Here is a 25346-nt window from a genome sequence, read left to right as displayed (position 1 = left end):
AATTATGGAAGGTTGTTACCTGTTATGTGGGTAATAGGATTCAAGCCTGGGTCTTCTACAAGAACAGCCAGTGCTCTTAACCATTGAGTCATCTCTCCAGCCCCAAGACTATCTTTTATTGGCCTTCAAACTTTTACCAATCTTCCTTACCACTACTACCCCAACTCCTAGCTGTCTCTTACAAGGATGTTGGTCCCCTGAGGGGAGATCCTGAGTCGAGACCACTGTTGTAGCCTCTGGGCCCAATGCAGGGTGTGGATAGGTAGTCCCTGAGTCATTAAAGATGACAGTCAAGACTATAATTACTGGAGGATATCCTGTGGGTCAGCTGCTGCCACTGCCTCTGCCACCACCTAAGCAGGCCTCACTGCCAAGTGCCAGGAGTTTAGAGGAAGGGCCAAGTCTATACTTTCACACGTCCCCTTCTCTCTCAGGAGCAGTTCCTCCAGATGCTAGCAGGGTGAGGTCATACTTCAGACCGCCCTACCATCACACACACACACACACACACACACACACACACACACACACACACACACACCAAAAAAAAAATACACTGTTACAGGAAAAAAATCCTCAAAACAGAAGTTTGGTCCTACTTGGCTAGCCTCTTTTTACAACTTGGTGGACAGTTGGAACAAAGTTCTAAGTCTTCCCTTACATGATTCCATGTGCACTTAGCAGGACTGAGTCACCTGGTGACTCTTCAAGCTGCCCAAGAAAGCCTCAGTCTTCAAGAACAAGTTAAATAATAGTCTTCACTTTGGTTTGGTTGGTGTGTGTGGGGGTGGGTGTTTTTGTTTGTCTGTTTTGTTTTGTTGAGAAGAAGATATCGTGTAGGCAGGGTTACTAACCTCGAACTTGCTATGTAACCATGGCTGGCCTTAAATTCCTGATTCTCTTGCCTCCACCTCCCAAATGTTGGGATTACAGGCGTATGTAGTCTTCTTACTGATAATTTCTATCCCAAATGACAGCTGGAGCCAAGGAGGCCCACCCCACAGTTACATAGCAAGGACAGGAGCCTATACTCCCTGATCCAAGAGGAAAGCTTAGAGGAACAGCATTTCAAATGATTCACTTAAAGCTCCTTCATGCCCCTTCTCTCAATTCAGTCTCCCTATGTGCGCCGTGGGGAGTGTCCACCCCTCTCTGCAACAAGAGAGTCCATGAGGCCCACTTAAAAGTCACCTGGGCACCATCTCTTACCTGGCTTTTGAGACCTCGCCAACCGATGAAAAGGACGTGGCACGGTTCCGGCACGAGGGCAGCTCTCTGGGGGAAAGACAGGCCCTGAGAAGAATGGCTCCCAAGCTCCTTGTCACCTGTCACCCTGAGGCTCCATCCCAAAGGCTGCCTGCTGTGAACTACCCTTCTGCCTCACCTCATCTTTCCCAACAGACTTTACAGGGGTTGCGGACACGGACATACATACCTCAGCACCTAGGAGTTGTCCTGTCCTGTGGCTGTGTTCAGGTCTTACCCTTAGCTCTAAATGTCAGGAGGCCCTCAGCATTCGCAGGTAGGGCTGGGTCCCATGCCTCAACCCCCATCTGCTGCTGTCTTCTCCTCCTGGCCTCTGGACTTACGTGGTGCGAGCCTCGGATTCATCCTGCTTGATGATCCAGCTCTTGTCGCCCTTCAGTGTGGTTCGTACTTTCATCTGCTTCAGGACATTGTTGCGCTCCTCCTCACCGGGGGGCAGAGGTTTACCTGGAAGGGGCAAGGCTAGGAACCTCAAAACAGGAACCCCAGTCCCTGGCCCTCTGCCCTTGCCAGCCCTCCCAATATGCTGCGGTCCTCTAGGGGTATGCCTGGGCTAATGCAGGCAGACATGCAGCCCAGGCTCACCTTTGATGCTACTTCCTAGAGCTGAGATACTCATGCTGATTGCTTTTCAAGCTACTTGTTTGGAGATTCAGTGGGTTCTAGGACAAAGACAAATACATACTTGTCACTTTATGTATTTGTAATGGATTGTGGGTCACCAGTATAATTTGGATGTGGTTAGTCCCCTAATTGTTCATGTGCCCAATATAGTGATGTTAAGAATTACTGGTACCTTTAAAAAGTAAGGTTTGGAGTATGGAGAGATGGCTCAAGTTAGTAAAGTACTTGCCAGACAAGCATGAGGACCTGAGTTCAATCTCCATGTAAAGCATCCATGTAAAGAAGTTGGAGTGTGGTGGCATATGCCTAAAATCCTAGCACTGGAAAAGCAGGGATAGGAGGATCCCTGAGGCTGGCTAGGCAGCTAGCCTTGTAGACAAATAGGTGAGTTCAAGATTCACTGAAAGACTGTCTCACACTCACACACACACAGAGACAGAAAGAGACAGAGACAGAGAGAGACAGAGACAGAGAGACAGAGATGGAGGAGTGAGGTTTGATGACAAGTGATTAGGTTAGTTCTTATGAATGTTGTCAAACAGCAAGTTTGGCTTCCTGTAATCCCTTTCTGTTTCTGTCTCACTCTCTCTGTCTCTCTCTCACAAACACACACACACACACACACACACACACACGCACGCACGCACGCACACACACAGGTTCTCCTGCTGCCACTGTGATGCCATCAGTAGTGAGGTCCTCAGTAGAGCCAAGCTGATGCCAGTACCATGAGTATCCACAACTGTGATATAAAATGAGTATCTTTTCTTTACAATGTACACAGCTTCAAACACTTCATCATAGTAATAGAAAATAAACTCATAGAGGCCATATGGGAGTCCTAGAATACCAAGATCATGCACTTTCCTTCAGGTATCAGGGTTGGCAAGAGTAGTAGAGCCCTGAATGAATGAGAGAGGCCAGGGAACAAGCACTCACTAGGCCTACCCCTTCTGAGTGCCACACCCACTTGGAGGGCCATGGTTACCTACCTGGAGAAGACGGAGTTTGTGGGCTGCCAGGAACTGTCTGTTCTAGTCAGTCACTAAGAGCAGACCACAGACCAAACTCCAGCCCCAAGGAGTATGGGGAGAGAGCTGGCTGCAAGAGAGCCTGCACAGTGTCATGGAGACCAGTATGGGGTTGAGCCAGCACTGTAGGATTGGGAGGGTGAGATTGGAGCGCATCTCAGGCAAAATACCTTGGGGCTAGGCAAGACGCTTAAGGGTAGGGCAAGGGCTGAAGGGGCCAGCTGCTTTGGGTTGGACCATCTTCCTTGTTCCTTAGTAGCTGTCTGTCAGACCTTGGGAAAGTCAGTTCATCTCTCTGGACTGCTCAGTTTTATCATTTTTATCATTATCTGCCTTTCAGGACTGTTGTAATGGCAGGAAAGATCATTGGGCGACAAGACAGAAGTGAAGCACAAGGATAATCTGGGCATGTGCAGCCCTATCTGGGAAGCCCTGCTAAGTCAAGTGGTCTTGGCATCAGATGAGGATGAGAATTCGGTCAGAGTCAGCAAGTGCCTTGTGCTCTGTTTTCCCACCTTTCCTCCTCTCTGCTTGCAGAGGGCCAGGAAGGCTGGGCCATGGTGGTCTCCGGGCCTTCACAGTGCCATGATGGCTACTGATCTGCTCCCAAGATGAGGAAGAGCAAAAGCCTAGACTGTGGGTCTGGATGCTGCCCTGAGTAGCCACAGCTGACCCCACCCCCAGGCCTCAAGAGAGTCTGGGAGGCTCAGAGGTGTGGGCAGACCCTGTCTGTGCTGAGGCAGAACAGCCTTCCTCTCTGGGGTCTGCCACCCTCTGAGCCCAAGCAGGGCTAGGCTCTGACCAGCTCGTTGATGCTGCCAGCTGGCAGGACCTAGACATGTTTCCATGGAAGTTGGGGGCACACTAAAAGGGAAAGGACAGAGGGCCAAACCCAAACCAAATTAGCCACATCAGCAAGGGCCGGCTCGCCCATAAACTGAGCTTCCTGCGTGCCAGGAATGGCACCTCATCATGGCATTGAAGCTGCCACATCAGTTTTGTTGATCTCATAACCACATACACCCAACGGTCTCAATCCTAGCGGCATGTAGAGTGGTCCCATGGGCCAGGTCATGTGGGCAGAGTCCATACCTGTAGTCGGGCCACTGGAGCCTGAGCTCTCGGTCCCTTGATCTCTCAGTGCTACTGAATGCGACACTCTGGGACAGTCCCTCACCCCACTGAGCCTCAGCTCCTTGCCTGCAAACAAATACCTATTTCTTGGTCCTTGTTAGGCCATTTTTGCGAGTATAACTCATTTTCTGCAAGGCACCTCAAGGACGTATTTCCTTTTCAAGACCTCAGAGACTATGACACATGAATTGCACAAGCAGGTGAAAATCATTCCCAGTGTTAGCACCCAAATCCATCATGGCCCAGTACTAAGCCCAGAACTCATCAGTTTCCTCTTGATATACCTGATTGTCATGTTGCCTCGAAGTTTCCTGAAAAATCAGGGGCCACTGGCAACTCCCCAGCCAAAGGGGCAAGGACACACCCCAGAACAGGAGCGGGGCTGATGCACCTGCATCAGCTCTGGGTATTCCCTCAGGCCTGGGTATGTTTCAGAAGTCCAATTCCTTTTTCAGTGGGACAGTAAATCTGAAAGAATCAAAAAGATCACTGCCAGGCCTGGGGATGTAGCTCAGTTAGCAGAGTCTATCATGCACAAGGCTCTGGGTTCCATCCCCAGTGGTAATAAGGTATGTGATGAATGCCTGTAATCTCAGCACTGAGGATGGATGGGTGGATGGGTGGGTGGGTGGATGGAAGAATGGATGGATGGGTGGGTGGGTGGCTAGATGAATGCGTGGATGGAAGGATGGATGGGAGGAAGGAAGGAAGGAAGGGTGGATGGATGGCTAGATGGATGGATTGATGGATGGGTAGATGGGTGGATGAAAGGATGGATGGATGAATGGGCAGATAGGTAGATGGAAGGAAGGAAGGAAAGAAAGAAGGAAGGGTGGATGGATAGCTGGATGGATGGGTAGATGGATGGAGAGATGGATGTATGGGTGGGTGGATAGACGGGTGGATGGGTAGATGAATAGGTGGATGAGTGGGTAGACTGACAGATCGATGTGTGGACGGAGAGATAGGTGAATGGACAGATGGATAAATGGGTGGATAGAAGCCACCAATGTCATAAAACACTAAAACGTTACATATATACTGAACTTGTACACTTTTTTCTTGTTCCCTGAAATGCACAGGAGGGTTGTACAGGGTCCAAAAATGCTGTGCAATTTTCTATAAAGGACTTGAGCATCCACAGACTCTGGTGCACATTGGGAACCTGATCCAAGACAAGGATTACAGCAACAGTGGAAGCAGCACCAGTAGCAGCAGCAGCAGCACCAGTCCTGAGAGGAGGCAAGCATCTTTGCTAAAATATGGAAAAGGCCCACTAGGTCAGGGAGTCGGACAACAGTGCACACTGAGGCCTGCTGAAGGCTCCTATTCTTGCTTAGGGAAGGCAAAAGCACTGACTAGATTGGAAGAAACACCCACATATACACACACTCAAGGTAGAGTACAAAAGTCCATAGTAGATGGTCTGCACGATTGGTCTGTATGTAGTGCAAACTACTCAAGGAAACAAAGAAACTTCCTGTTTGTGAGACTTATGCCCAGGAAGTCTAGTATGGTACCTACCTATTGCCTTCATGTGGGCATGTGTGCTCCAATACAGTCCTAGATGCCTACTTTAGCACTTATATAAAAGGGAGAAGAGGGAGAAAGGTGCCCAAGTGACCTGACAGCATGGCCCTGACACCAAGAGACGTGGCTGGTCCATATTCAGGGCTCCACAGCTCCTGCCTGGGCCCTGCTCTCCTAGCTCTTTTACAGCAATAATTAGCACTGGGGGAGCCTGCAAGTTTCCCCCTTATCCTCCTAAACCCCACCCACTTCTAAGCCATGCCCACTCCAAAGCCACACCCACTCCTACGCTGGACTGCAATACCTGGCATGAAAACAGGGCATCCCTGGAAAGTACTAACGAGGCTGCACCCCTGAGCACATCTATGAACCAGTTGAGCATCTGCACGTGCACACCAGAAACAAGAGCAGACAGGAACCTCATGTCATTGTGACCTAAGTGAGCTGAGGAGGGACAGCGCATACACCAGAGATCTGAGTCCTGGTTCACATACAGCCCTGCTAACCCCCAGGCATGAAGGCAACAAATCTCCTGGGGCAAAGTAATGAGATCCAGGTGGCCCAGGCACACCCACCACTGGCCACCTCCACCACTTCCTCCAAAGCCAAGCACTTAATCTCTGCTGTCAGCTCTCCTTGCTGGAGGCAGGAGATTTCAGGCTGAGGCAGGCTGCAAGAGCCCTCAGCCTAGCCTCACCTAGCTGTGGAAGTCTATTAGCATGTTTCCCCTGAAAACTACTGGAGGAGAGCAGTGGTTTTCCCCACAACCCTGTTCTTTTTACATACCAAGCAAGGACTTGAGATCCAAGATTCAGAAAAGGAGCTGAAAAGATTGCCCAGCAGTTAAGAACACTTGCTGCTCTTCCAAAGGACCCAAGTTCACTCCCTAGTACCCACAAGGGATGGCTCATAACTACGTATAACTACAGGTCCAAGGGATCTGATGCTCTTTTCTGGCTTCTGAGGACACCAGTACACTGATTGCCCAGCAGTTAAGAACACTTGCTGCTCTTCCAAAGGACCCAAGTTCACTCCCTAGTACCCACAAGGGATGGCTCATAACTACGTATAACTACAGGTCCAAGGGATCTGATGCTCTTTTCTGGCTTCTGAGGACACCAGTACACTGGTACACACACACACACACACACACACACACACACACACACACAAAGATTCAGAAAAACTTCAAGAAGGTAAAGAAATACAGGGGTCCCAGCTCCCTCCCACTCAGTCATGTCAGTCACCTCCCCAGGACTTCCTTCAAGACCCTCGCTTCCTCTACATACATGGGTCACCCAGGTCCATCAGCCCTGATGTCCAGACATGGTCTAACCGAAGAGCAGATAATCTTACATCTCGCTCCTCTTCTCTCACATGGCTGTGACATGAGTGTTAACTCCCTGACCCCAGGTCTCTACATCTATAAAGTGGGACAAGAGCCACTTGGCCTTCTCCTGTCAGGCCACCCTTAAGTTACAGCATGTGCCCCTGTCTGGAATTTTCCATCTTGTGGAAATCCTGGTGGGTGTTCTCATCTTCCAAATGACCCATGGGAGGAAAGTTCTAGTCAGGGTCCCCTTTTTGTCTTCACGAGGAAGCCTCTTTGTGAAGTCTGCTTAGGACCTGATTTGTGCCACCAAAGGAGCAGAATGGTGGCTTAAGTGTCCTTTATGATGTAGCCCTGAAGCCCTGCCTCATGTAGCCTACTTCACGATACCTCTTTCTCGCTGACTCTGCACAGAGCCCTAACCTACACATATCTCTTGGAGCAGATTAGGTTGAGAGGTGGCATAGAGAGCAATCAAAGCGAGTGTCCCTGGCAGAGCCAGGCAAGGGAGACAGAGACAGTACTCCATGAATTTGGATGGTCTCAAAATGTGAATGGGTAGGCTAGAGAAATGGCTCAGTGGTTAAGACCCAGGTTTGGTTCCCCAGCATCCACATGGCAACTAACAACCATCCTTAACTTGAGTTCCAGGGGATCCAACGCTCTCTTCTGGCCTCCGTGGGCACTGCACAACATGGGTGCACTTACATGTATGCAGGCAAAACACTGATACACACAAAATAAAAATAAAAATAATTTTTATTTTATTATTTTATGTGTATGAGTGTTTTTTGTGCATGTACATAAGTGCACCCATATGCATACAGTGCCCATAGAGACCAAAAGAGAGTGTCAGATTCCCTACAACCGAAGTTAAAGACAGTTAGTTGTTAGCTGTCATATGGGTGCTGGTAACTGAACTCAAGGCCTCTGGAGGAAGAGGCAGTGTTCTTAAATGCTAAGCCATCTCTCCAAAATAAATGTTTTAAAATGTCAATGGGCAACTTTCTTCTTCATGTTCCTCTCTAGTACTGTGGCCTCTGAAGGCTCCAGGAGAAGAGGAGTCCTTGCCCTGATTGGATAGGCAGAAACAATGCACCAATAAGGGGGCTGCAAGGAGCCTATTTTCCCCAAACACTATAAGCCTGGTTTCATCAGAGTGGACAGAGGAGAGTGTGAGAGTTGATGCGTACAGGAGCTAATCGCACAGATTACCACATGCCAGAGGGAGTGGGGAGTCAGAAGACAGTGACGCAAATGCTCTTCTGGAATGTGAAAAGACAGAGATGAAAACAGGAGCAGCAGGGGAAAGGGGCAGCCCTGTTGCCCCATAAGGATGTTGATCTGCCTCTAAATCTAATCCAGAGAAAGTTTAGCAAAGCCCCCCTGCACATGCATGCACTCGGGCGTACACACACACACACACACACACACACACACACACACGATTCCCTCTAGGAGACACCTCCCACAAGAGTTCTCATGACCCACTACTCCCTGGCTCAGGGACACAGCCCAGTCCTGTTCTCGGACATACACTACACACAGAAGGAAGAGGAAACTGGGGGAGAGAAGGAAAGAGTGTCATGTGGTCTGGCTGAAGAGCTAGCCTCCTGAGCAAGCCCAGGTCCCTTGCTGCTCCAGTCTGGGGGGTGGGGATACCAGGGAAAATGAGATTTGGGGGTACATCTGACTTGGTGTCTCTGGTGGCCCCTAGGTGCCACCCATCCTGGGGGCCCTCACTCTGGTTCTGCTACCCACCCCAAGAGGAAGAGCTCCTTCCTTCCTGGGTCTCTTGCAGAGGACTGGAGTGAATACTGGGGTGGAGGATAGACTTGCCCAGGCAGCAGCTGGTCCTTGGTTCTTGGCTCACTGGGCCCACCTCAGGCCCCTGGCATTGACTCTCTTTGGCAAAGGCTTGAGTGAGAGAAGAGATCAGAATGAGCGATTGCTTTCTCCCAGGCTGTGTGCTAGGGTGCTGAACTGGCTCTGAAATTGTATTGAAGCTGGTGCAGGATGCTGGGCAGGGGCCTCCTAGATACTGATTTATTGATTTACCTACTTATTTATTTATATCCCAAGCTGGCCTTGAATTTGTTACACAGCTGAGGATGGCCTTGAACTTCTGATCCCTGCCTCTACCTCCCCAACTGCTGAGAATGAATGTATACCACTACACTTGGCTTATACAGTGCTAAGGTTTGAACCCCTAGGACTTTATATATGCTAGGCAAGCACTCTACCAACTTAGAAGCATCCCCAGTCCTCAAATTGCCGTCAAACATCACAGAACAGTGGTCATTTTAGTGCAGTATGACCAGGAGATGCTACCAGAGGGCACAGGTGTTGGGACTTGTCTGAGTGCATGTGTGCGAGGCATTGGGCTCTGAGTGCAAGCGAGAGTGGGCAGAAGTGTAAGGGCAAGAGCTTCTTTCCCAAACATGACTGTGATGTTTATGCCCACGAGTGGAATGGAAGCCCAACTCCACTTCTCCTAGCATGCCAACATTTTCAGGGCCCAATCCCTGGCTTGTCCAGCCCAGGGGCCTTCAGAGCAGCCAGATTCACAGCAATCACTCCACAGTTTTGTCTCTTGGTACCAGTGTCCACAGCTCAGCCCTGGGTGGACCCCTAGGCATGAAAAAAACAGGAGAGGAAGAGCATGCAACCCAATACCAAATACAGATGGAGCCTGGTATTGGGCATCTACCTACACTGGATCCATCAAGACTTGAGCTGCCCAGTGTAGGTAGCTGCCCAGTACCAGGCTCACATTGTGCCAGGTTTTAGGCAAGTTCTGCCTGAAAGCATTTCCATGTAGTTTTGGAGCAAAGGCTCCATATGCTCTGACAGAGCCAGAAGCCTAGAACATGGCTGGGAGTGAGCTCTTCTTCGCCTATTGTCATGAAGACAGCAGCCAAGTGACATTAAGTCCCCACTTGCCCCAGTAGGAGGAAGGATGGCCTTAGGGAAGCCCTGTTCTCAAGATGCTCCTGAGCCTCTGTACCTGGTTAACCCTATGGGGAAAGCACAGGTTTCAGAGTAGCTTCTCTGCTCATCACCCAGGTCACAGGACCCCAAACAGTCCTGCTTTGCACGGGTAGTGGACTGGCCAGCCTAACGAACGCCTTGGCTGCAGGAAAGTCTCCCTCTAGAGGCTGAAGAGGGAAGTGCAAGAGGAGCGAATACGCTCCGCTCCGTTTGCCAGGCCATTAGGTTCTCAGAGCAGCCCATGGCCTGGAGTATAAGGGGCTCAGGAACGCTAAAAAGTCAGGGAGCACGACCTCCACATCCCCCACTCAGCAGCACACTTAGGTGCTCTAGACAAGTTCAAGGAACACGGTTGGCCCACGAAGTTTCGACCTACGCTGACCTAAGGTAGCACTCACGCTGCCAACCTGATTCTCTGGGCCAAAGGGGCTGGGATGCTGAAAGTTCCATTTGTGAAGCAGAGTCCTATGGCCAGGTTTGTGAACCTGGGCATTCTGATTCCCAGTGTCTCAGCAGACAGATGCTAAGATCCAGAGCTGGGCAAGGGGTTGGGGCCCTTTGCAAGTGATTTTAGAGACCTCGGACAGGACTGGGCCCGCCAGAGCAAAGCCTGAGCAGCAGCTGGCTCACGTCTCAGCTCCTGAGTCTGCAGCTCAACGTGCAGGTCCCAGGAATGGAAGGCTGGGCCCCTCTGGCAGGAACGTGTGACCTGTTCCTAATGCTCCAGTCCCTGGGGCTCCCGCCTGCAGGCCAACGAGGCAGCAGGAAGGAGGCACACTACGTGGAAAAAAAGCTGGAAGAGACTTGGGTTGTAGAGGGAAAATTGTAATATGGAAAAAGAAAGCATGGGGGGTGGTATTTGTAAATGTGCTTTACAGGTAAATGACTTCTGCATGAAGGTCTGGAATTTAACCTTCCACCATCCCATCCCAACACCCCAGATTCTAGACTTCTTGGCGTCTGTGATAGAGAGATCCTGGAAGATGTCTGAGGCAGGCCAGCTCTCTCCAAACAGACAGGGAGCTGAAACTCCGAGGGAGAAAGGGGTGTATCCTCAGCTACCTGCCTCTCCTGGGACCTCAGGATTCCTCCTGGCTCTCGTAAACCCATTTCCCTGGCTCTCAGAAGAATGGATACAAACAACTGTTTGGAGAGTTGGGGCCACTTCAGGGGTGCCTTGCCTACAGGACCAGTGAAGGCTGCTGGGATGAGCTCTCAGAAACACTTCTGAGGTGCCTGGGTGAGGCCAACTTGCTGAGGCCAGCAGGGACCAAGAACCCTCTTGCTCTGAACAAGACCTCTCATCCAATTCCCCATGTGAGCCACCTGCATGGTAACCAAGCTTCCACCTCTGGAGCTGGACCATAAAAAAGGGTCCAGAGGAAACTCGTGGGCCCTCCTCCCTGGTCTTGGCTGTCTCTGCACTCCCGTACCCTCACACCCCACAGCTGTTTCTGCAATGAGATCTAAGGTCTCAAGGCAGCTCTCGTCACTCAGAGATGTATCTCCAGCTGCAGACAGGACTGCCACCAGGTCAAAAGGGGCTGGGGATCCTGAAGCTCACCACCACCCCAACTCTCTGTTCCCCCAGGCCTCCATGACTACCTACATCTTCATGGCTGCTACCAGTCAGAGCAGAGCTGGTATCAAGAACTGTCTCATTTGCCCCTAACAATGTCCAACGGTAACTGCATTTAAAAAATATTTTATTTATTATTTTTATTTTATGTGCATAAGTATATTGCCTGATGTATGTGAGTGCACTCATGTCACGCAATGCCTCTGAGGTCAGAAGAGGGCGTTGGATTTCCCTGGAACTGGAGTTAAGGGTGGTTGTTAGCTGCCGTGTGAGTGCCGGGAATCGAACCCAGGTCCTCCGTAAGAGCAGTCAGTGTTCTTAATTGCTGAGCCATCTCTCCAGCCCCCAGAATTAATTGCTTTTTTCCTTCTTACAGATGATCCTCTAGTTAGGAGCAAAAGCTAAAGTACTACTACCCAGAGCCCTCTGCTCCAGCACCCCAAAATGCCTCTCCGTACAGACTCATGATAGGACCACAGTCTCCTCCTCTCCTAGGCCCTCTATATACTCTCTCCACTTTCGTGTCCAGCCTCTAGCTTCACCCTTGCCTCTATCACTTCCTGCTTTCTTTTCTGCAACAAGCATCTCTACAAAGCTAGCAGTCAGGCTGGGTGCTGAAGAGAGCTATGGAGATAGACAAGACCCAGAGGAAGGGACATGGGTCGTGCCAACCCCTGCCAGAGTGCTGCATTTCCCAAGAAGGAACCCTTGGATCGGGTCCTAAAGGATGAAAGAATGGGTAGCGGTTGAGTGTGCGCATGAGCAGAAATGGTGAAGCAAGTCCTGCGTTTGGGGTTTTGTGGGGGTTTTTTTTCCAGGCTAAACCAGGCAGTGTCTGATGTAAGCATTTTCAACTGGGATCCCCATTCCTGTGAGTGGAATCCTGGTGCCTCCTCTCTCCACAGCAACTCTCTGCCACATCAAGCTCTCTGAGAAAGTGACTTAGTCATCAAAAAGTGGTGTGCTGAGTCAACAATCACAGGGTTCAGCCCCAGGGGGCTGGACCTAGTGCCTGAGGTGAGCCCACAGATAGATCCAAAGACAGGGACCACCAACAGTTTCCACCAGTGATTTGGCCTTGCCCACTACTGGCCCCAGAGGACAGGTCTTCTCTGAACTTAGGGTGTGTCTCCAGAGCTCTACAGCCACCCCAAGTTGCAGCTGTGCAGGAAGAGGTGCTACGAAGAGTGGGAAAGGAACGGCCACACCCTGCTCTAGCCACCCCAGGTTCCAAGACCTCTTCCCAGACACGCGAGCACTCCCCAAAGGAAAAGCCCAGTGTTTCTGAGAGCAGCCCCTGGGTGCCTCCAGCAGTCAAATACCCTGCGGACATCTGCTTAAGCTGCAGACTCCTTGGAGCCTCCTCACTTCTGAATCTGAGTCTGCGCACCAGCCCTGGAGAATGACATGCACAGGGCCTCTAGGCCTTGTGCTTTCTAGTGCCTTTTCCACCTACACAGTCCGTTCCCATTTCTCTGGCTGTGCCCTCCTGCTTCAGTCATCCCCAACAAATGCTTCCAATAGGGATTTGTGGGAGAAGGTAAAGGCACTTCCTTCTCTGTGTCTCAGTTTCTCTTTTTGAAAAATGAACAGAAAGTGACCCTGAACACCCCATGACCCCTTCACAGACATCATCAAAGAAGGCTAATCAGAAACAAGGAAACAGCAGCAGCGGGAAGTCTCCAGGAATTCTCTGGAAATTTCATATTATTAATTCAAGACCACAAAGCTAAAGACTCAAAACAAAAACATAGAAGTGGACGGGCTTTGGTAGAACTAAGTGTTCTGTAGCAACTAATTTCATGGTGCCACTAGTAGCAGTTTGTCAACTGTTTTCCTCATCCTCATCTGGGGGCCCACAGCCTGAATGGTTTCTTCCTCTCAAACTAGACCTTGTCTCAGTTCTTGCCCGCACAACCATGGAGGAGGACACCCACCACGGTCCTGACACCAGCCTTGAAAATGCAGCCTCTGTACCAGGACCAAGCTGCTTGCATACAGGGGAGAAAACCAAGGCCTTAAGATGTTGGGTGGCCTGGTCAGGTTTGTGTAAGTAGACAGTGGCTGAGCTGGGTTTTGAACCCAGTGTGACCTCTAGGCCATTCTCTTATGCACAAGACTGTAAAGACGCTGCTCTCCCTGACCACGCCCTGCTAGGGGCAGCATGCTGAATAGTTCATCCCCCTGCTTGACTGTCAGTCCCCTCAGTGCACTACCCTGGTCCTGGCATGATTTTGCTCTCCTTGGATACAGTGAGGATGAATGCAAAGCCCCAGGTCCTGTCCCAACCATAGGTCCTCCAAGCCTGGGGTGCCGCATGAGACGCTTCCCAGAGCGCCAGAGCCCTAGAAAGCAGCTTTCTTCTTCTCTGGCAATGGTCCTGTCCCATGTCACCATGGAACTGGCAGTGAACGTGGCCTCAGGGCTCAGCAAGTGTTACATGTGGCCTGGCATGATATGGCTGTGACTTGAAGCAACATCCAGACCAAAGGGATCAGTCACCTGTGGATGCTTCACTGGAAAAGGAGGAAGGCAGGCCTCTGGTTTTGAGATTTATCAAGCCAGAACTGGGGGTGTTCTCTTGGCATACAACTGAAGACAGCTCAGGGGACAGATGCCAGTGCCTACTTCAGCCACATCCTGAGTACTGAAAACCCAGAGTCCCTGCCCTGGCAGATCTTAGGAGGTTTCAAGGGCTCTGGGAGCTCAAAGCAGTTTGAGGAAGGGTTGTGCTAAGCTCTGGCTGCTCCTGGGACCAGTGCCCTCAAGTTTCTTTGTCCCAGAAGCACACAATCACTCCTGTTATGATTCTGATGGCTGCTCCTTCCAGAGGGTCTGTCCCTCTATCCACTTCCCTTTTCGACCCATGGGGCTGATTTCTCTCCTAGATCCCATCGCCTGGCTCCAGGGGGAACATACTTGGAAGAATGGGGAAAGTGGCTTTGGTCTTTCAGGAATGAGGGCAGTCGAGACTCATCAGCTCCAAAGGACATACAAGCCCTGACCTGGAGCTACCGAGCTCTCACTCCTTCCAAGTCTCCCTCCTCTAGGAAGCCTTCCTTGAATTTCCCAACTAGGGTCGCTTCCCTGCTCCAAGTGTAGGGAGCCCTTATGCTTTCATGAGTCTCAAAGCTGCACCACCCTCTGTGGTCACGATCCATCTCTGTCACTGACTTGTGAGTGTCCAGATGACGTAAATGAACAGCTTTTGAGCACCTGCTGTGTGCCTGGCCTTGCCCTGGGTACCTTGTATGAGTTACACCTCCCCAGGGCTGAGAATTGCTGGAAACAGAGCAGGGCAGGTGAGATAACTCTGTTCCTTCCTATCCTGTAGTGAGTGGACTGGGGGTCATGAGGCAAACAGCACATACACGAAGGCCCGCCAGCAACTTGTACCTGATATGTGCACCTGTGCTCTGACTTGCTGGCATCCACTGTTCAGATGAGGTAGTTGGGTCCATGCAAAGAGTTCCCTAAGCCTCCCGCTGCAGCTCTGTGAGGGGGTGAGGCTCATTTAGAGCCTCTCAGCAGTGCTCAAGACAAGACTAAAAGCAGGTGTCAGAAGGCTGAGCACAGCAGGCGAAGTGGGAGTGCCTCTCTAGGGTTCCCAGAGTGTATGGAGCAGAGCTCCCTGGATTTTGCCCACTTCGGGTCCCCAGACACTGCTGTGCCACCTGCCACGATGTCAAAACTAAGTACAAATGGGCCAAGGAGGACACAACTCCCAACACCTTAGAGGCTGCAAAGCCCAGGCACATAACAGTCCTAGGAGGGAGTTGGACTGGCACAGCCAGGTGCCCCAGCTCCAAAGCCGCAGAGAAGACAGGAGGACCCGAGTGTTCAGTCCTTCTTGGAGGCACGGTATCACTCTACCTTTCCAAAGAGGCCAGGGCTCTTGGCTCCCTCTGTCCCCATGTGAACAATCCAGCCACACAGCCTGTGCACTGCAGATCCCACTGATAATGCCACAGTGACACTTGATTTGGCGCCTTCTGTCTGAGTATGAGCAGCTCCATTCCCAGCCCTGAGTTCGCCCAGTGCCCAGCACATGTCTATCACAAACTACCATCCAGCTCCCTTGCCCTAAGCTCCAGGCCAGTGACAGGATTCTTGACCTGAGTTTGCCACTGGCTCTCAGTTTCCTCATCTATTAAATGGGCACATTTTACTGAGGACCTGAGAGAGTCTGTGATTCTTGCAGTAAACCAACTCTAGGATCACCCTGCCCCCTCCCGGCGGGCCGTTTACTAACAACCAAGGGCTCTTTTCCACAAAGGATGAGGACAGAGGGATTAGGCCAGCCAGGGGGCCACTGGCCTTTGTTAGTCACGCTAACCTTCTCCCCCTCTAGGTCTCTTCACTCGCGGTGAAAAGCGTAAAAACGAGCGAAATGCCTCCCTGAGGAGAATCCCAGGAGGGATGCTTGGGGCGAGTATGGACTATGGGTAGGGAAACTGAGGCCCTGCGTTGTGTCCAGCGGGACACAGACAAGGTGTTCCTCGCTGCCTCCCCGTCGGGTCGCGCCCGACGGCGACTCGACAGCCCTACCTGGCACAGGTGGCCGGCTTGTGGGGTGGGCGGAGGGTAGGATTGCGCTGCGCGGGCTCCTCGGGTGGGCAGCGCCGGACCTGCCCGGCCGTGTCAGCAGGCGCGGAGCGCGGGGCGCAGCGGGGAGCGCGGGGCGGCGAGGAGGCGCGGACTGGTCTCTGTCCGTCCACAGAAGAACAAACAGGTTTTCTCCGGCTGCCTGGAGCCTCGCCCCTCGCCCCTCCCCTCGGCCGGCCTCCTTCCTCTGCCCTCTCCTGGGGTAGGTAGATGCGCCTGGCACATTCCGCACATTCTCCCGCCAGAGTCCTCGGTCCTCCCTCCCCTTCCCGGCTCCGCCCCCGAGGAGCTGCTGGAGAAATCAAGGCCAGGGCTCCCCTCTCTGGGCGCAGAATGAGCTCCAGAAAGTTTTGCCGCCGTGGAAAACTTCCAGGCAAATTCCTCTGGGCTCGCGGCCCCCGGGCTGGGAGGCCTCCACCACGTGAAGGGCCCCCGCTGCCTAGTGGCGTCCCTGCCTGCGCCAGGCGAGATCTGGCCCAGGCTTGTGGCCAACGACTTCCACAGATGCTGTCGGGTAAATTCTGTCGAGAACTACTGTGCCTAGATCCATTTTACAGATGGAGATCCCAGACAGGGGCGGGGAGAGGGAGGGGGTGGGGGGTGCTGGTGGCTGAGATCATGCCGGAAGTCTTGGAGGCAGAGGAGAAAAAAGTAAGCAAGCTGCTCCCGTCTGGCGCCTGGGAAGACTTGCATCCTGGAAGGCCATTCTTGGTGAGGGGCTCCCAAGGTCCCGCAATCAGGACCACCTCTGGGACTAGGCCAGGAGACCCATTCAGACCAGTTGAGCCAAGGCAGTTTAATGAGTAACATTCATTCATGCTTGCTGAATCCTGAGGGCTAGGATGGAGGGAGCATCCAAAAGAGGCTCCTAACCCCACCTGTGAAGCCAGGAAAGATGTACCGGGAGAGAGGAAAGGCAAGCCAGCCCAAGCAATGGCCTACCATGACAGGCTCAAAAGAATGTGCCAATGAGTCCTCCTTCATAAAGTCCTGCCAAGTCCATAGCGATGGTGGTGGCCCTCTCCATGCCCACTGGTTTCCTTACCTGGGGGCTCCTTCCTTCCAACAGTCACCACACAGGTCAAGCAGCTAAGCCACCTGCTTACAACTATCCCGCAGCTTCTGGCTGCTCTTGGCATCCAAGCCTTAACATGACTTAATAATTCACTGTAGTCACCCTCTCTCTGCATGCCCAGCCCCTCCGTTGCACTCACAATGACCTCCTCTTGTCCTCTGAGGACATCATGTGTCCTCTCACACGTTTGCTCAGATGTTTGCTCTTCTACTCACACTTCCGGCAGTGCCCTTCCTGCCTCTGCCCAGAGAACTCAGCCATTCTTCAAATGTCACTGAAGTCCTCCCAAGCCCTCCCGTCTGTCAGTCTAGTTGACCACTTCCTTCTGTTCACTCCCCCAGTTCCCTCAAATGACAGTGACCATAACCCTGTATTGTTCTAGATGGTTAATTCTGGGATGTTGGCACCCTGTCTGATTCATCTCTGGGTCATGGAGACCAGCCGAACAACCCAAGTCTTTTGCAGAAGGAAGGGATGGACATTGCGACTCTGAGAGGAGGAGAATCTTTCTCTTTGTAGGGTTTATCAGACAGGAAGGAAGTACCCTGTTTTGGGGGGGGGGGGTCTAAAGTGACTTTGGTTCATCTTTGTCTCTTGCCAACAAGTGTTTTTCCTTCTAATTCAGTTGGCCCCAGGCCAGTGGTCAGAATCAAATGTTCCCCCACTGGGGCTACTCATGACTATGCACTGGGTTTGGCATCCTAGCTCCTAAACACACTATGACCTAGGGTTGGTCACACAGCCTCTCTGGTCCTAGCCTGCAGAGAGAGAATGTAGAATGCAGAGTGATGCATGGCAGGTAGGAGTGAGTAAGGGGGTGGCTTTTGTCTCCCAAGGCCCTGCAGAAGAAAAGCAAGTTCGGCTCCAGAGCCCTGAGTCAGGGTGGGCCATCATGTGTCCAACAGTGTAGCTGCGCTGGGCCTCAAGCTCTTCCCCAAGTGACTCAGCCCTTGCCCAACATAGATCCTTCATGACAGCTGCAGCCCAAAAGACCAGCCTTTCCTCAACTCCTCCCTCTCAGCCAGGCTGCCAGGCCCTGCAGCAGATCTTGCCTGCAAACGGGTTTGACTCGAACGGTAAGTGCCCTGCCCTGCCTTGCCTACCTGTTCACTGCCCCAACAGAATATTCCAGTGATGCTTTTCACCCCCATCCTCTGCCAGGGCCACATCAGGTTATCTCAGTTGTACATTATTTGGGGAAGAGACTGAGACAGGCACTTGCTATATATGGAGCCCATGCTGGCCTTGGATTCACAGCAGTCCTCCTGCCTCAGCCTTCTTACGCACATGTATAAGTCATACAGCTCCAGATACACCAGGTGCTGTCAAATCACCAGGTCCCAGCACAAGATACCTCCTTTGTTTGGGGTGATAGTTCTTCTCTGGGACATCAGGTAACCTCCCACTCACTGTCAGCTGTCAAGCTGTCATCTTCATGAACCTTCCTTTGAATTCCCCTCAAGCTCTAGTCTAAGGTTTTGGTGGTCACTGGCCCAGACTTGGCTGTACCTGTGCCTTGTCTGTGCCTGTGCCTGGCCTGTGCTTGGCCCTGTGCCATCTTACTTTGTACTCCTTTTGTGTTTTGGGCCCTGGCTCCAGCTGGACTGGCCAAGGAACCTCTTCCTTTCAGACTCACGCGTTCATCCCTCCATCTTTTCCTTTTGGCTCAGGCAGAGTTCTTCAGAAGCACCCTCCTCCCAGCTTGGGCATCAGCGGTGCTTCCAGGTAAGTGGGCACCTTTGTAAGCAGAGGTGCTGGTTCTAAGTGCAGTAGGCCTGGGGAGCACACTGAGCTACAAGGGGAGGCAAGGAGTGGCAGGTTGTGTGCCTGTTCTGAGGTGGCTACGGCTCAGGAGCAGATAACCAAACAGCTTTTCTGGCAGCGAGACTGAAGTCAACAGATGGGCTGGAGGGCAGGTGGCTGTCTGAGGGAATAGGCCAGCAGCATTCCTAAGGCCCCAGGGAGGCCCTTTCCCATCTGCAGGGCTGAGAGAGAAGTCAGGCAGGCCTGTCTAGCTGAAGAGTTCCCAGACTTGGGAGGGGAAGACAGGTGGGGCCCTGAAAGCTGTCAGGACCCAGAGCTGACCCGGGCAGGATTCCTACATCAGAGTGGACTAAGACAAATAAGCTGAACCCTGCAGCTGTACACATGGAGAAACACAGGCAGGGAGGGAGACGACTGGTTTGAAGGTCTCACAGCTAGTCTGGTGCAGAACTGAACTCCAGTGACTCTGGATGGACTCTGCCCAGCTGGGTTGCTCAGTTTGTGTATGGGGAGGGCAGAGCTTCTGCTTGTACCCTAATCCCCCCTTTCCCTCCCTCCTTCCCAGGTCCCACCCAGCTGCCTCATCCTGCTAAGCTCTTGAACCAGTTTGCACTTGCTAGGTAAATCTGCTGACACTTAGCAGGGTGGGTCCCCTGGGGCCAGGGGTCCTCAAGCTAGACAGCTACACCCAGGAAGGGCCCTATGGAGCCCTGAACCTTTGATGTTAGACCTCTGTGTTTGTCACCAGCTCCCTGTTAGGAGATAGCCCAAATTATCAGTATGTGGGGTCAGTCCCTTGCCCCCAGGTTTTGCCTTTGGAGTCCCCCGCCCCGACTCCCTTGGTTTACATTCTCTACGATGAGGCTGTGCCTCCTCTCTGGCATGTACACTCTTACTTGTCAAGAGCTCTCTCTCCCTGTCAGGTGCTCCCCTGCCCAGAAAAATGCAGACCCGGTCCCAAACTGAGGCAGCTCCCATTGTGGTGGCAGAGGCAGAGTAGTCCCTCTCTGAAGGGTACTTTCCATGCCCAGGGATTGTTTGCTCCACAGGCTGCAGCCCTGTGAGAGCCTTGGCCTCATCTCAGTTAAGAGACTGGGAAGTCATGCATCTCCTGAGAGGGGAACCGCTTTCAAAGTCTCCAACCCTATGCCTGGAGCCATGCTGTCCTCCAAATCACTGCTTTGAAGAAGCAGGACATACTCCACCAACAGCCTCAGTCTGCGTGACCTGATGCCCCAGAACAGACTCTGCATTTTCTCACTGGCTCTGAAGCAGCCCCAGGCCAGGCCTCCAGAGCACGAGTGCACAAGCCGAGCCAAGGCCTCGCTGGCAGATAATCCCCACATGCCCTGAAGAATGGCTTTTTGCTGCTTTAAGAATCATCCACAGATCGGAAAAAGAATGTTCTAATTGGAAAACCTCCCCGCCATGGTTTTCCGGAGTTTTAGTACAGTTGGCCGTCAAGGAGGCTCCTGGGATGAGGAGGAAGGGAAGTCATGAGGAGGAGACAGTGGGCTCCCTGCCCAGCAACCCCTCATCTCCTGGCCAGCCATTGCCGGCCAGCACAGGGCCATGCTTAGGAGTCCAGGGGCTGCTTGCCTTTAGCTGGGAGCTTCTCCACAGAGCCCAGCCCAACCCAGTCCCCAAGGGGCCCCATTGCCTCCCCAGTAGTATTCCAGGATCCTCTTGCAGGATGCCCATTGGGTTTTGAGAGTCAAAGCCTGCAAGAGGAAAAGTGTGGAAGCTGCCACCTGCTCAGAAACAGGAAGGCCAGAGTCGGTGCTGGGATCTGTGAGGCTCATGGTTCTGACTGGGGCCGTGGGCCGAGAGGCCTGGCAGGCTACACATGAACACTGACTTCTGAACAGTCCCATCTGTCCCAGGAAGCAGGGAGGAAGGCAGCCCAGACTCTGCTCTTGCTAAGCCACACCTGGTAAGTCACTGGCTGAGGAAGCTGTGGCCATAGCCACTTAAGGAACTGACAAGTGCCAGAGCTGTGGATTTGCTCCTCTGGGTTTGCTGTTGCACTTGTGGAATGCCACCTGGGAAGGGAAAATGTAGTGCATCCCTAAAATCCCAGTGTTCCCTCTTCACCCAGGAGAGGACAGGTTACTGTGGCTCATCCTCGCAGGCTGTAGACTTATTAGTCTTTTTCCAGAAGCATCCCTGGATGCTCATCTGCCTTGATGGAAGCAGCTTTAGAGAGAATAGAAAAGTGTAGGTGTTTCCTCCTTGCCCATTATCCCCCACCTTTTAAAGCAAGATGCACAGTTTTCCTCTCCTCCCCCTGCCCCTCCCCCTCCTCTTCTCCCTCCTCATGCACAAGTTGCTGCTGGCCAGATTCCCCCTTGATGGAAATGCAAGTCTTCTTATCACAGGGCAAAGGCCTGGCTCCCATCACAAAGGATCAGACCAGCCTGGCTAGGGGATGTACTTGGCTCCTGTTCATGGAATGTGGCTTTAGTAACCTGTATCTGTGGACCATGAAAATGACCAAATGGCTCCAGGCTTCCTGGCATTGTACACACCACTTTCTTCTCTTTCTCTGCCTCCTGTCTCATTCCAGGCCGAACAGGTGGGACTATCTCACCGGAACCCAGTGCACATCTGTAGAGCCTACTGGCCAAGAGAGGCACCATTAGCCATTTTGGGGGTCTGTAGGGTCTGTAGACATGACTGGGTCCTGAGTTGGGAGGCCTGGCGGAGGGCTACAGGCTGCACATGAACACTGGCTTCTACACAGCTGCATCTATCTTTCAAGGGACAGCAGCTTGGACTCAGGGGCTGTGCTATTAAAGTTTAAATGAGTCACAATGAAATATTGTTGGAAATTCTATTCCTCCATCATCCTGGCCACATTTCAAATGCTCAGTCACCCCATGAGGCCGGTGGCTACTGTGCTGGAGAGCACAGACAGGCTGCATCCATCACTGCAGAAAGTTCCATTGGACAGTGCTGCAGTGTGTGACCCAATTTTTCTTCAAGGGATCACCCTACTTCCTACTTAACTGAAGCTCACACTCTCTACCAAGCAAGGTGCCCCTGAAGGCCTTTCCATGGGAGGCTCTCCTACAGCCTCCTACCTTAGGATGGGCTAGTCTGATCTTGAATGAAAACTCAGGCCAACTGCCTTTTGTAGCAAGTATGTGAAAACTGACCAGGAGGAGGGGCAACAATACCAAGGTGGGCTAATAACTATATGACATCAGCACCCATATCTGGGGACCAACCATGTCCAGGTCTGCAGGCTCCCAAGTTTCCCTACCTTTATATCTCCCAAGGCCCTGTCAAGTCTACTGCACACACCTGGCATGGTGTCATGACTTGTAGAATGTCTAATACAGAACTCCACTGTCACCACAACCCCGTTTTCTTGTGGATTTGTTCAAATACTTCCGGGACAACTGTTCTCCAAGCTCTTAAAGATCTTCCAGCCTGGTTCCTCCACTTTCTTTGTCTTCGTTAGTCCTTTCCTCTCTTTGTTGTTAGCCAATAAGAATCCGTGGCCCATCAGTTCAACTACTGTCTTACAACATTCTAATCTTACTTGTTTCACAGTTCCTCTTTCGCCTCTGCCTTATACAGCATCAAATGTGTACAAAGTGAAACATCTGCATTTTTGAAACACCTGCCCCAAGTCAATGAACAGGGCTCTGGTAAAGTCATAAACTGTGCAGAATGGTACTGAGAAATTCCTGGATTGCACCTTCCTAAGTCCTTCACAAGGACTTGTGCTTTTATAACCATCCTCTTTTTGTGTATATGTAGGGTTGTGTGTGCATATGTGCGTGTGTGTGCATGTGTGTGTGTGTGTGTGTGTGTGTGTGTGTGTGTGTGTGTGTGTGTGAGTGTGTGTAAGCCAGAGGTCAACAGTGGCAGAATGGCTGTCCCATTTGCTCTCCATTTTGTTTTTTCCAAACAAAAGTTTATCAGTAAACCCGGAGCTTGCTAATTTGGCCAGACTAGCAGGTCAATGAGCCCCAGGGATCCTCCTGTCTCCTCTTCCCAAGTGCTGGGATTACAGATGCATACTGTCACATATAATGAGGTTTTCTTTCTTTTTCTGAAACAGGGTCTCACCATGTAGACCCTGACTCTGTCTGACTCTGTCTCCTAAATACTGGGATTAAAGGCATGCTCCACCATGTCCGGCCTACACTTAGCATTTTTTACGTGGATGTTAGGGATCGAACTCATCCCCATGCTTGTGTGTGTGGCAGTTTACTGATGGAGCCATCTCCCCAGCTCCATAACTGTACCCTTTTCTTTCACATCATAGCAGTGTGTGTCTGTTTCACTAGGAATGCACTTCAGTGGTAGAATGCTTACTTAGTGTCCTACTTAGGTTTCTGTTGCTGTGATAAACAGCATGACCAAAAGAAACTTGAGGAGAAAAGGGTTTTTTATATCTTAACTTCCAGGTCACAATCCATCAGTGATGGAAATCAAGACAGGAACTTGAGGCAGGAACCTGGAGGCTGGAACTGAAGCAGACACCACAGAGGAACACCACTTGCTGACTTGCCTCCTCTGGCCTGCTCGGTTAGCTAGCTTTCAGACTTTTTTTAGACAGGGTCACACTATGTAGCCCTGGCTAGAGCCCTAGCTGGCCTGGAACTCACTGTGTAGACCAGACTAGCCTCAAACTCACAATGATCCAGTTGTCTCTGCCTTTTGAGTGCTGGGATTAAAGGCATGTGCCACTATGCCCAGCAATTGGCTAACTTAGTTTCTTTCTTTCTTTCTTTCTTTCTTTCTTTCTTTCTTTCTTTCTTTCTTTCTTTCTTCTTTCTTCTTCCTTTATCTCTCTTTCTTTCTTCTTTTTTTCTTTCTTCTTTCTCTCTCTCCCTCCCTCCCTCCCTCCCTCCATCCCTCTCTCTCTCTCTCTCTCTCTCTCTTTCTTTCTTTCTTTCTTTCTTTCTATCTTTTTGTCTTTTTGAGACAGGGTCTCCCTGTAGCTCCAGGTGGCCTGGAACTCACTATGTAGACCAGGCTAGACTTGAAATCACAGAGATCTGCCCGCCAAGCCCTGGGACTAAAGGCCTGTGTCACCACACCCAGCTGGCTAACTGTTCTTATATAGCCCAGGCCCACCTGCCCAGGGTAGCAGCACCTAAAGTAGACCAGGCCTTCCTACATCAATTAGCAGTCAAGAAAATGATTGCCTAGAGGTCAATCTGATGGAGGAAATTCCTCAACTGAGGTTCCTTCTTCCCAGATCACTCTAAGTTTGTGTCAGGTTAACAGCTAAAGCTATCTATGACACTTAGCATGTTCAAATTCATGAGCTTAATTCCTAGCACTACCAAAAAGTGTTTATCTCATTTGGAACATTTTCCAGCAACATTATTTATTTTTAAAATCTCAATCTCATTACTACCTCTAGTTACTGCTTCATTTCTGGTCCTGTACTGGGCAAAACACACTCATTCCCATCAGGATTTTAACCTTACCACTTGCTTAAAATCACTCTTGTCACCAATGATCATTACGTTGCCAAACATACAGTTCACTTGCCTGCACTCACCTCTTAGGTATAACTGATTGCTCCTTCCTTCTGGGAAAACTTGTTTTTCTTGACTTCTCTGACATCCCACTTATCAGCAGATATAAAAGTTAGGTGCACAGTCTCTGGAACCATATTATCTGGGTACAAATTCTGGGTGTGCAAATTAGACAAGTTACTTGGCCTCTCTGGGTTTTAATTTCCTTATCTGTACATTAGAAGCAAGAGTACCAGTATTTGCCTTCATAGGTCATTGTAAAAGTTATACAGTATATACACGCAAGTTGGTTAGAATACAGCTTGTTACTTAGTGGTGCTCAATGAATGTTTGCTGTTGCAGATATCGTTACTTTGAATTCTCCAAGTAGCTGTCTACGAGTTGACTCAAACACATTCAAAAACAATTCTTGTTCCTCCATAAGCCCTCCAAACCAGTCTTCTTTCCCTGACTTTATTATCATCAATGGCTCCTCCCACATCCAACCAACCAGCAAGCTCTGAATGCAGCTTTACCTCCCCAACACTTCCTGAGCCCGAGGACTTCTACCCATGTCCACTGTGCCCACTCATTGTGAAACAGTCAGAGTGGTTTATCTCTGTGTGTTCTGTAGAAGCTGGCAACAGGGAACCTCCGAGACTTCATAGCTCCTGATCCCCATCTGATGCCAGCTACATCCCCAGCCCCTTCAGTTCCATGCTGAGTTCACACTAGATTTCTATTTGTTCCTACCCAAGAGCACTCTGTTTCCAGATCTTAGTGCCGAGTGAGGTCTCCTTGTCCTGCAGAACCACCACTCTCACTTTTCAGGTCAAGGTCATTCCCTCTATTAGGGAGCTGTTCAAATCATCAAGATCCAGTGCGGAGTCTCTTCTATCTTCTTTGTTCCACTGTACATGACATGGGCATTGCC

At 51.1% G+C, this 25346-nt stretch overlaps 1 protein-coding gene across 6 annotated transcripts in view; it reads right to left on the bottom strand.

Moving 5' to 3' along the window:
- The window catches only part of Znf185 (zinc finger protein 185 with LIM domain), a 67167-nt gene extending 49921 nt beyond the window's left edge, over nucleotides 1–17246 (bottom strand). For 4 of the 6 annotated variants that reach the window (XM_017797254.2, XM_029561822.1, XM_029561820.1 and 1 more), the window contains exons 1-4: nucleotides 16034–16337; nucleotides 1852–1928; nucleotides 1590–1713; nucleotides 1210–1275 (exon numbers count right to left, since the gene is read on the bottom strand). In XM_017797254.2, the coding sequence (XP_017652743.1) occupies nucleotides 1210–1275; nucleotides 1590–1713; nucleotides 1852–1885 (224 nt within the window). In that variant the 5' untranslated portion in view covers nucleotides 1886–1928; nucleotides 16034–16337. Of the gene's footprint in view, nucleotides 1–1209; nucleotides 1276–1589; nucleotides 1714–1851; nucleotides 1929–4339; nucleotides 4524–16033; nucleotides 16338–17135 lie in introns of those variants that run through there. The other 2 variants (XM_029561818.1, XM_029561819.1) reach the window with 2 other exon arrangements.
- Between the last annotated feature and the right edge of the window lie 8100 nt (nucleotides 17247–25346).

Source organism: Nannospalax galili, unplaced genomic scaffold, assembly GCF_000622305.1.
Source record: "Nannospalax galili isolate Female #2095 unplaced genomic scaffold, S.galili_v1.0 scaffold513, whole genome shotgun sequence".
NCBI classification, from domain to species: Eukaryota; Metazoa; Chordata; class Mammalia; order Rodentia; family Spalacidae; genus Nannospalax; species Nannospalax galili.
The sequence above is the reverse complement of the archived record's forward strand: the minus strand, read 5'-3'. Positions and strand labels throughout refer to the sequence as shown.